Here is an 11,982-nt window from a genome sequence, read left to right as displayed (position 1 = left end):
GAGGCAGCCTGGGATCGAACCACCGACCTTCTGATTAGTGGCTGACCTGCTCTGCCACCTGAGCTACAGCGACCCCACAGCCGCAATAACGAAGTGTACTGAGACCTGTGAACATATGGTCAGTTCGGTCGTGCATCATTTACAGCGGTGCAGAAACCCAGGATTGGGGCACTAGAGACCCGACCACATGTTCACACTTCTTTATTGCGGCTGTTGACTTACACACGCGGTTCAGCCAAACACACATCAGCAACAACACGACCTAGTTCATTCTGTTTTAAGCTGGCGAGATGTGACTGGGCATACCACTCAGGTGCGTCTGCCTCCCCGCAGCCGTGCCGCTGACCACGCCCCGCCACAGCTCAGCAGTCAAAAAAAGGCTCACTGCAGCCACTAAGAGTCAATGGTATGAAACTTTCACTAAATTGTATATTTTTCATCTCTCTTCACAAGTTTCTGGATTTCTTTTTTTTTTTTTTTAAAGACTAAGACTGAACTATATTTTTCCATGTTTGGCACATTTTCACATTCTGTTTAACTTTTTGCTTTTTTGAAAAACAACCATACTAATTACCGTGTCACCATTCTGCTTAGTTCGTAAACCAGAATCATGTATTTCATCTTGTTGTTGTCATCGTGTTGTTGAGTTAAGGAGTAACTATTGTCATCTCTGATGATCAAACTGTGTTTGAGATAAAATATAATGCTTTAAATACTTTTCAACTATGAATTTCTGTTGAAAATGAACTGTTGAACATTTACAGCTGCAAGGAGTCATCTAAATCGGTCATTGTCCAAATGTCTCCTGCTTGACCTTTACTCTCTGCTTGAACTAATTCTTCATGATTCCTCCACAGAGTGCACCAGGAGAGCTCAGAGGTTCAACGTAGTCAGTCTGCCCATCAAACACAGCTGGACTCCATATTTATGGTCTGTACATGTACAACAACTTCTTTTACATCTGTTCTGTTCACAGTCATCTTCATGCTGCTCTTTGTAGACCAGCGGGGTGTCAGTGTGTCCAACATGGATCTGATGTTTGGCTCCATGATTTCAGTCTGATTGGCTCATTCATAAAGTATCCTGTTCCAGATGCTGGAGGACAACATCATCACGTTTGTAAAGAACGAGCTGAAGAAGATCCAGAAGCTTCTGAGTCCAGATTACCCAGAATGCTTAGAGAGTCAAAGGGAAGAAGAAGAACAGAGGAAGAGGACCAGAGAAACTTTTGTGAAGATCACGCTGGACTTTCTGAGGAGCATGAAACAGGACGAGCTGGCTGACCGCCTGCAGAGCAGTAAGAGGATTTAAACTGCTGGATTAATGGGAAATTTACTTATGTCTTTAGAGACACGTCAACATGTGCAATCAATAAATTGAGATTCTTACTCCTCTGTTCCTTTAGGAATTCCCATTGGAGCTTTTCAACATCATCTCAAATCTTTCTTGTCAAAGAAGTTCCAGCATGTGTTTGAGGGCATCGCTAAAGCAGGAAACCCGACCCTTCTGAATCAGATCTACACAGAGCTCTACATCACAGAGGGAGGGACTGCAGAGGTCAATGATGAACATGAGGTCAGACAGATGGAAACAGCATCCAGGAAACCAGACAGACCAGAAACAACCATCAGACAAGAAGACATCTTTAAACTCCCACCTGGAAGAGATGAACCAATCAGAACTGTGCTGACAAAGGGAGTGGCTGGCATTGGGAAAACTGTCCTAACACAGAAGTTCACCCTGGACTGGGCTGAAGGCAAAGCCAACCAGGACTTCCAGTTCATGTTTCCATTCACTTTCAGAGAGCTGAATGTGCTGAAAGAGGAAAAGTTCAGCTTGGTGGGACTTGTTCATCACTTCTTTACTGAAACCAAAGAAGCAGGAATCTGCAGCTTTGAAGACTTCCAGGTTGTGTTCATCTTTGATGGTCTGGATGAGTGTCGCCTTCCTCTGGACTTCCACAAAACTACAATCCTAACTGATGTTACAGAGTCCACCTCAGTGGATGTGCTGCTGATAAACCTCATCAGGGGGAAACTGCTTCCCTCTGCTCGCCTCTGGATAACAACACGACCTGCAGCAGCCAATCAGATCCCTCCTGGGTTTGTTGACATGGTGACAGAGGTCAGAGGGTTCACTGACCCACAGAAGGAGGAGTACTTCAGGAAGAGAATTGGAGATAAGAAGCAGTCCAGCAGGATCATCTCTCACATCAAGACTTCACGAAGCCTCCACATCATGTGCCACATCCCAGTCTTCTGCTGGATCACTGCTACAGTTCTGGAGGATGTGCTGGAAACCAGAGAGGGAGGACAGCTGCCCAACACCCTGACTGAGATGTACATCCACTTCCTGGTGGTTCAGGCCAAAGTGAAGAAGGTCAAGTATGATGGAGGAGCTGAGACAGATCCACACTGGAGTCCAGAGAGCAGGAAGATGATTGAGTCTCTGGGAAAACTGGCTTTTGATCAGCTGCAGAAAGGAAACCTGATCTTCTATGAATCAGACCTGACAGAGTGTGGCATCGATATCAGAGCAGCCTCAGTGTACTCAGGAGTGTTCACACAGATCTTTAAAGAGGAGAGAGGACTGTACCAGGACAAGGTGTTCTGCTTCATCCATCTGAGTGTTCAGGAGTTTCTGGCTGCTCTTCATGTCCATCTGACCTTCATCAACTCTGGACTCAATCTGCTGGAAGAACAACAAACAACCTCCAAGAACTCTGACACAAGAGAATCTACAGAGAAAAACTTCTACCAAACTGCTGTGGACAAGGCCTTACAGAGCCCAAATGGACACCTGGACTTGTTCCTCCGTTTCCTCCTGGGTCTTTCACTGCAGACCAATCAGACCCTCCTACGAGGCCTGCTGACACAGACAGGAAGTAGCTCACAAACCAATCAGGAAACAGTCCAGTACATTAAGGAGAAACTAAATGAGAATCTGTCTGCAGAGAAAAGCATCAATCTGTTCCACTGTCTGAATGAATTAAATGATCGTTCTCTAGTAGAGGAGATCCAGCAGTCCTTGAGTTCAGGAAGTCTCTCCACAGATAAACTGTCTCCTGCTCAGTGGTCAGCTCTGGTCTTCATCTTACTGTCATCAGAAAAAAATCTGTTTGAGTTTGACCTGAATAAATACTCTGCTTCAGAGGAGGCTCTTCTGAGGCTGCTGCCAGTGGTCAAAGCCTCCAACAGAGCTCTGTAAGTAAACATGTGGTCACAGCTATTTTTTTTAATTAACAGCAAACAGGTATCCACAACTAACAAAAGAAACATTACTGGGTGCTTATATCTGTAAAATCAGTAAAACTGTTAAATGATCATCAGTAGTCACTTTATGCAAAGTGACTAGAAATTGTGAGTGTTTGTGAAATATTTCGAAGTGTAACCTCATCACTCAGGCTCCATTCAAGCCTCTATCTACACCACAAGCGTCTAGACTCTGGGCGGGGTCCTGCTCTAATCCCCGTCACCACTGGGAATCCATTCTGAGATGGGCCATCGGAGTCTTATCGCAAAATATCTCTATCTGAATTCTGTACATCAATACATTTTTTTTTCCCAAAAGGTGATTCTGTTCATCTGGATGTAGCGTTTTCAATGTGCTGTAGAAACAGTACATTTGCACACTGACCTCACATCCTAGTGAAAGAACAATGGTCTGTGAGGTCATTTCCTTGATCATTAATGTACAAATTATTATAAAGTTGCAAACTATTATAAGGCTTTTTATGAAGTTGAGGAAACCTGCAGTCAGTTGAGACTGAAGAACTTTTTTGGATGAGTGACAAAATGTTTCTCCCACTGGAAACGCTACGTCCAGATAAACAGAATCAACTTGTTGGGATTTACCTACCTGGATAATTGAGCATGCATCAAGACAATAAATCGTGTTCAGTTCCTTCTAATGGCCTCTAACTCGTTTTGCTTGTGGGTTCCTGCTGCCAGCCCCAAGAAGAATCTCCCTGCCTTTATTTTCTACAGCTTTGTCTTGTTACCCCCATTTCCATTTCCCCGATTAGTCTCGAGTTCCACTTCAATGTTTGTTATGATTTTGAATTTAGCGTGGTATTTTATTATTATGTGGACTTTATCAGTCAATAAATACCTTGCTTCTTCTTAGTTTGCCTTCTGTATCAAGCACTTTTGGTCCTATTTCACAAACTTTGTGATCCTTCAGATTGTTAGAGAATGCCATGACCAGTATGGACCCAGGAGAGAAACCATTTACACTGTGGAAAATGAGGCATCAGTGCCGACTTTATCTCACCACTTTGAGTGACCCTGATGTAAGGAGTTTGGTGATTGCTCTTTTTGCTTCTTGGAAATTATTCTCACAGAATTCTTTACTGCTCCAACCTGCCTGCCTTGTCCGGACTGGCCATCCTTCTAACCCTCAGTCGAGGTCACACCTCTATCTAAATTCCACACACCTGGGTTCGTCAATGCAAAGTCAATGAATGGTGCTAGATACCAGGATGATACCTCTTCCTTTTCCTCATGAACCGAGCCGGTCTGCTTGAACCAGCACCTTGCTAGAGTCGAGTCAGCCAATTGTAATCTTGTAAGATGCTTTTATTTTTCTTGGAGTCTGTTCTTCCCGTGTCTGAAATGATGACTCCAGAAATTGTGCCTCCTGTTCCTGAACTAGCTAATCTTGAGGTTGCTCTTCCTGGGCCTTAGCTAGCTACCCCATATATTTTGAGCCTCTGCCTTAGCCAAACAAACTGGAGCATATGAGTCCTTTAATGCCTGAGCTTAAATAACCAGAGAAATGTTAATACAAACTTGAGCATTTTATGGTGCCAGAGATGTGCATCCTGATCTTGACCTTAAAGGGAAGCTGGCTGAACAAAAGACTAAGGCCACTGCTGCTAACGTGCCTGCTCTGCCTTTGTGGCTGGCTACAGGTTTAACTAACGGATGGACTCTCCTTTCCAGCACTCTGGCATAGACTTTCCGGGGGGGCTGAGGAGTTTGATCCCCCTGTAGTTGGAACACACCCTCCGGTCCGCCTTCTTGAAAATGGGGACCATCAACCCGGTCCAGGGGTACTGCCCCTGAACTCCAAGCAACATTACAGAGGCGTGTCAACCAGACAGCCCTACAACATCCAGAGCCTTTAGAAATTTGGGGTAGAGCTTATCCACCCCAGGAGCTATACCACCACGGAGTTGTTTAACTGCCTCAGTGACCTCGCCCCCAGAGACTGGCGGGTCATCCCCTTCGTGATCAGACAAGGAGGTCCTCGAAGTATTCCTTCCACTGCCTGACTATTTTCTCAGTCGACGTCAGCTGCGCTCCAATCGCACTATACACAGTGCAGTGCACCTCTCCAGAGTCCCCTGACGGTTTGCCAGAATCTCTTCAAGGCAGTCTGAAAGTCTTTTTCTTTTTTCTTTTTTTTGGCCTCTCCGAAGTCCACCATTTGGTTCGGGGGTTACAACCACGACAGGCACCAACCACCTTGCGGCTGCAGCTCAATGCAGGATAGGATAGGATGGTGGTGATAGGATTACAAATTCGATCATCAACGTGTGGCCGAGAGCGTCCTGGTGCAATGTGCACTGGACACGCTTATGTTCGAAGATGGTGTTCATCATGGCCAAACTGTGGTTTGCACAGAAGTCCAACAACAAAACACAACCAGTGTTCAGATCCGGGAGGTTATTACTTCCAGTCACGCCCCTCCAAGTCTCACTGTCGTTGCCCACATGAGCATTGAAGTCTCCCTTTGTGACAACAGAGTCCCCAGGAGGAGCACCCTGCAGTACCCTACTCAGAAACTCCAAGAAGGCTGGGTACTCTGAACCGCCACTTGGCGCATAAGAAGGTCAGGACCCGTCCCCCAAATCGTAGGCGCAGGGAATAAATTCTCTCGTCCACTTGGAGCGGGGGCCCTGGTGGACCGATCCCCTAATCATGAACCAGAAATTATTTTTCTTAGTATGTTTAAAGTTTGTTTTCAACTTCTAATCAGCAGGTGAAGGAGGTGTTGTTTACAAAGAAAAAATGCTGCTTTTCAGGATACTTCATTCAATTTTCAAGGAGGAGCTTTATAAAACTAGCCAGTCAAAGTTAGGGTTGGGTCTTCTCCACACTGCACTTCATAAAGTGCTTTACAAACCTGGACATTATGACTAACAGGTGGATCTTCTAGTTTAAGTGCAGCTGGCCGGACACTATAGAACCACTTATAGCTAAAGAGACAGACAGTGAAAGAGGACAGTATATTCTTAGTTTGTAAACATCAAGCTCAGTGTTGCAGCCAAAGACAGAAAACAAATGATGCCCTTAACATCCTAGGACCTGTCATCCACATATGTGGAAATCACATTTTGGGTTTTCTAGACCAAAATACTAAATTGTGCTCTACAAGGGCCTGATATCCACTTACGTGGACATTATACTGCCACTGTTTTATCAAAATTTAAAACGAATGTCCTCATATGTGGATCTCGTTTTTCTCAGGAACAAAAGTCAAGTAAAAAAAAAATCTGGTAATTCTTTGGTTTTGCATATATCAGGTCTCAATCAGCCCAAATAGCAAAGTGAAATTATAAATGCACGCCATGAAAGAGTTCGGGTCTTAGGAGGTTAAAGTGATTTTTAGTTTTAATGTCCCCTTTCTCTGAGTTATTCATTCTCTCACTAACCAGCTAACATTAACTAACGTACGTCTATTAGCTGCAACCAACCTAACACATGACTTCATGTCTTTTACTGACACAAGATAAACATGTTTTTAAAACTTAAATCCAACTTCACGGACAGTGTTAAATCTGTCTGTTTTTTAGACTCCATGATGTAAATTTGCTAGGAAAAGAAGCTAAAGAAGCTTGTTTCCAACAGGGGTCATTCCATCTGATTTATTTTTTCTTTATAATTTTAAGATTAAAATGTATATATAAAAAAAGTTACAGTCCAAAGCTGTGATATGATGATTGAAATCAGAAGTGATTTCATTATGATTTTTCAGACTTAGTCTCTGTAACCTGTCAGAGAGAAGCTGTGAAGCTCTTTCCTCAGTTCTCAGCTGTGAGTCATCTAGTCTGAGAGAGCTGGACCTGAGTAACAGCATCCTGCAGGATTCAGAAGTGAAGCTTCTGTCTGATGGACTGAGGAGTCCACATTGTAAACTGGAAACTCTCAGGTCAGATCATCTGAGATATATATGTATGTATGTATGTATGTGTGTATGTGTGTATGTGTGTGTGTGTGTGTGTGTGTATGTATGTATGTATGTATGTATGTATGTGTGTATGTATGTGTATGTATATGTATGTACGTGTGTATGTATATGTATGTACATATGTATGTACGTATGTACGTATGTATGTATACGTATGTATGTATACGTATGTACGTATACGTATGTATGTATACGTATGTATGTATATATGTATGTATACATATATGTATATATGTGTATATATATATCAATGTTTTTTCTTTTTCCTCTTAGATTGACTGGGTGTAACCTCTCAGAGGGAAGCTGTGAAGCTTTGTCCACAATTCTCAGCCTTCAGTCCTCTAGTGTGGGAGAGCTAGACCTGAGTAACTCCAACTTACAGGATTCAGGAGTGAAGTTTCTTTCTGATGGACTGAAGAGTCCAAATTGTAAACTGAATTCTCTTAGGTCAGGTTACGTGGTAATCCGTTTTTCATCAACTGACATCATTCACAAATTAAAAATTTCAGCCTCATCCATTTATTCTATCTTATTAAGGAATTAAGGGTTTCTGGGAAAGAAAACGGATTAAATATTGCTAAAGGCAATAACAGTTCATTACACCTGACAAATATATTTGTTTCATTGCTGTTTTTCAGACTGAATCACTGTAACCTCTCAGAGAGAAATTGTGAACCTCTGTCATTAGTTCTCAGCTCTCAGTCCTCCAGTCTGAGAGAGCTGGACCTGAGTAACTCTGACCTGCAGGACTCAGGACTGAAGCTTCTGTCTGTTGGAGTAAAGAGTCCAAACTGCAGACTGGAAACTCTCAGGTCAGGTTTCAAACATTTTCACTGGTGATCATATGCTATCTTTATTATATTGTTGCATAAAGATGTGTATAAAACTGCCAACTGACCTTTCATTTACCTTTTGGGTGGATTTTTAGGATCTGATGATTTTTCATTGTCACAATTAGGGATGCTCAATTAATCGAATTTTAATCTCGATTACGATCTGGGCTTTCAACAATCATTAAAAATGACTGAGCTGATTATTAGCCCCTCCCTCGTGCTTTACTCTCATGCTGCTCCGTGTGGCAAATCGAGCGCACCTCTCTGCATTTCGAACACGTGTCACAACTATTAAGAGCAGCGGTCCCCAACCTTTTTTGCGCCACGGACCGGTTTGTGCCCGACAATATTTTCATGGACCAGCCTTTAAGGTGTCGCGGATAAATACAACAAAATAAAACCAGTACCGGTACCGAAAAAAAGAAGATTTGTTCATAACACACGTGAAAAGACCGAGGAAAACCGAGTAAACGATAAAAACTATAACAAAACAACGCTGAAAACCGATAAAAACCCTGAAAACAATACATTTCACACCTGAGCCTCAACTCTCGCGGCCTGGTACCAAACGACTCACAGACCGATACCGGTCTGAGGCCCGGGGGTTGGGGACCGCTGATTAAGAGGACCCGAGGGAAGCTTGGAAAGCTAAGCAGAAGTTATTTGGAGAGGAGAGTGACTGCTGTTGTTTGAAAAGAGAGGTAAAAAAAACTTCAGTGGTGTGGAAACATTATGGGTTTAAGTATATTTTGTGTTCATATTACATATGAACACAAAATATATGTTTATAAAGACAATGTCCAAATTATATGTTTAGGTGTGTATTATTTTCATTAATGTGCAGTGAAAGGTTTAATAATACCGCAGCTCCACATTTAGATATAATAGTTCAGGAAACTAGAAATGCCTCTCTCACTAAAATTCTATTAGAATGATTCAGGTTTGTGAGAATTTTGAAAGAAAGGATAATCTCATTAATTGAGTGTTTCCTTCCCTCTATCGCCAAAGCACTTGTTAATATGTTTATTGGCGACTGTCAAACCTTTGAGTCACCGAGCGGCTGAATAGGTGAATAATGTTAACATGCTCTCGTTAAAATGTAAGTCAAAGTTCCTCTTTAAAACTCCATTATGTGTTATCAAAATCCTTAAAGTCCATCGAAAAACAACAGCGATCAAAACATTCCAGGCTTGAGCGATCAGCAAAAGTCGACTTTGCCCATCACCCACTCATTCAAAAAAAATTCCCCCGGGAGGCGAACAGGTGCTATAGTAATCACTACTACTATTACCAACACCACGTGACCCAAAGCTACGCCTATCCACAACATTCAGGCCCCTAATTATTACATCCTTACAGTAATAATTACACATCCGACATACACGACATACACTACATCACATCAGAGACACCCAGTGAGACAACATAACATACTCAAAAGTCCACCAAAGTAATTTTCTTTTAGACAGCTTTTAGACATCATCTTTCTGGAACAGACCAGGTGGTAATCACGGGTTGGACTTGAGGAGGAGGAGGTGGTTTGACGTTAAGGTTTCCAAATCATTTGGATTGGTGGATTCCAGTATAATGGGTCTGCCTGGAAGTCCATCTTGAACTGCTGGAATGGGTGTAAATGGATAGATGTTATTGTATCTGACAAACAGAAAATCATTGTTCACAGATGGATTGTTGTTTGTGTGTCTGCAGTCTGTCAGGCTGTCTGATCACAGAGGAAGGCTGTACGTCTCTGGCCTCAGCTCTGAGCTCCAACCCTTCTCATCTGAGAGAGCTGGACCTGTGCTACAATCATCCAGGGGACTCAGGAATGAAGCTGCTGTCGGCTGGACTGAAGGATCCATGTTGGAGACTGAACACTCTCAGGTATGGAGAGAATATCTGGTAGAGGAGGAAGAGCTGGAGACATTTCCTCTGTCCTTCACTCACTTCCTGTTTGTTTCATGCAGATGTGGCATGAACAATTATGCGTGAGGTCTCCAGGGAGAACTTCCCCAGGAACAATCTGTAGATATCTCAGTATTTTTAACAGTGCAGATTGGATTTCTTTCTTTCTTTTAATTGTATACACAGACCACAGACATATTTATCCTAGATTAAAACATCCACCAGAAGAAGGAAGAGGAAAGGAAATGAAAAAAATATTAGCCTACCTTTGTCAAAAGAAAAAATAAGACCTTATAAAATTATTATTTTATAATCATGGCTGTGGTAGAAGCTGACAACTACAGGGAGATGTTTTTGGTACATTTAAAGTAAAGCAGATGTGCACAAATGTTTTTAAGTATTTCAGTGCTTTTCATAGACAAATGTCACAATGTGCTTTGAAAAGCAAACACACTATAAAGTAATGGAACAGAAAACAATGGAAGAAATACATTTAGAGACGATGTAACAAACTTGTTATCATAAGATGGTTTATGTGTATTTATGTTCAGTTTTTAACCACTTTTGAATTCTTTATTTTGTCTTTTAACTTACAGTTACTTTTCACAATGAATTCACAATGTAAATCGAATTGACTATCAAACTAAAAAGCATGTCACACAGCTTGAGTGTCTGTTTGCTGTGTTTGTTCTGTGTGTGGATGCTGCACTGACTCAAATTTCAGAAGTCATGTACAGTCGTGGCCAAAAGTTTTGAAAATGACATAAATATTAGTTTTCACAAAGTTTGCTGCTTCAGTGTTTTTAGATCTTTGTGACAGTTGTTTCTGTGATGTATCAAAGTACATAGGCTTTTATTGACAATTACATAAAGTTTATACAAAGAGTGTGTATTTGCAGTGCCGGTGATTCTATTTCAAGACCTCTGTCAATCAGCTTCTGGCCCAAGTCCTGACTGATGGCTCCCCATTCTTTCATAATAAATGTTTGGAGTTTGTCAGAATTAGTTGGGTTTTGTTTGTCCACCTGCTTCTTGAGGACTGACTACAAGTTTTCAATTGGATTAAGCTCTGGGGAGTTTCCTGGCCATGGATCCAAATGTCAATGTTTTGTTCCTGAAGCCACTTAGTTATGACTTTGGCCTTATAGCATGGTGCCCCATCATGCTGGACAAGGCATTGTTTGTCACCAAACTGTTCGTGTATGGTTAGAAGAATTTGTGTCGGTGGATGTTTTGGTACTATTCTTTATTCATGGCTGTGTTTTTCAGCAAAATTGTAAGTGAGACCACTCACTGAAAAGTAGCTCCACCCATGAACGTTCTCAGGATGCTTTGCTGTTCGCGTGAGACAGGACTGATGGTAGTGCTCACCTTTTCTTCTCTGGACAATCCTTTTTCCCAGATGCCCCAAACTATCAGAGAAAATGACTTTACCCCTCAGCAGTCCACTCGCTGTACTTTTTTGCAGAACATCAGTCTGTCCCTCATACTTTTGGGGGCGAGGGGAGAAGTGGTTTCTTTGCTGCTGTTCCTGATACCAGGCCATCCTCCAAAAGTCTTCACCTCACTGTGGATGCAGTGTTAACCATGATTAACCACAATGATTTCAAACCTCACCCAGTAGCGGTTTTAGATACGGGCGACACGGGCGGTTGCCCGGGGCAGCATCATGGTGGGGGGGCGGCATCACGGGCATCGGCAAAAAAAAAAAAATGCTCATACTCATGCTGCCCTGACGTCATGCCAGCGCACATCGGGAATGGCATAGGCAGCGATTGGTTTTCTATCGCCCATTTGCTGGGAGTAAGGGCGCCCTCCGTTTGCGAGGTGCGCCTGCTGCTTGCGGCACAGGGAGGAGATGGCGGGGCGGTGGGGGATTCTCTGACCAGCTGGAGCAGCATCTAATAACCAACTAACAAAATAAAAACAAATAAAAACAAACCAACAAACACGAAAACACCAGACATCATGATACAGACTTGTATTTTGCACCGATGTTTTTTTCGAAATTCTATACGCGAAAAGTGAGCGCGAGAGCCCTCGGTGCGCCTGC

The 11,982-nt window shown here is 42.6% G+C and overlaps 1 protein-coding gene across 4 annotated transcripts in view; it reads left to right on the top strand.

Annotated features, from left to right (window-relative positions):
• The first annotated feature begins 844 nt into the window (after positions 1-844).
• LOC102193948 (NACHT, LRR and PYD domains-containing protein 12-like) overlaps positions 845-11,982 on the top strand; it is a 13,775-nt gene continuing 2,637 nt past the window's right edge. Inside the window, exons 1-8 of one of the 4 annotated variants that reach the window (XM_005754449.2) lie at positions 845-930; positions 1,093-1,297; positions 1,406-3,203; positions 6,982-7,155; positions 7,468-7,641; positions 7,833-8,006; positions 9,735-9,908; positions 9,992-10,308. In XM_005754449.2, coding sequence (XP_005754506.1) covers positions 928-930; positions 1,093-1,297; positions 1,406-3,203; positions 6,982-7,155; positions 7,468-7,641; positions 7,833-8,006; positions 9,735-9,908; positions 9,992-10,016 — 2,727 coding nt within the window. In that variant the 5' untranslated portion in view covers positions 845-927 and the 3' untranslated portion in view covers positions 10,017-10,308. Of the gene's footprint in view, positions 931-1,092; positions 1,298-1,405; positions 3,204-6,981; positions 7,156-7,467; positions 7,642-7,832; positions 8,007-9,734; positions 9,909-9,991; positions 10,309-11,982 lie in introns of those variants that run through there. The other 3 variants (XM_013907871.1, XM_013907872.1, XM_013907873.1) reach the window with 3 other exon arrangements.

The sequence above is a fragment of the Pundamilia nyererei genome, unplaced genomic scaffold (genome assembly GCF_000239375.1).
Source record: "Pundamilia nyererei isolate P.nyererei 1_Seehausen unplaced genomic scaffold, PunNye1.0 scaffold00568, whole genome shotgun sequence".
NCBI lineage: Eukaryota > Metazoa > Chordata > Actinopteri > Cichliformes > Cichlidae > Pundamilia > Pundamilia nyererei.
The sequence above is the reverse complement of the archived record's forward strand: the minus strand, read 5'-3'. Positions and strand labels throughout refer to the sequence as shown.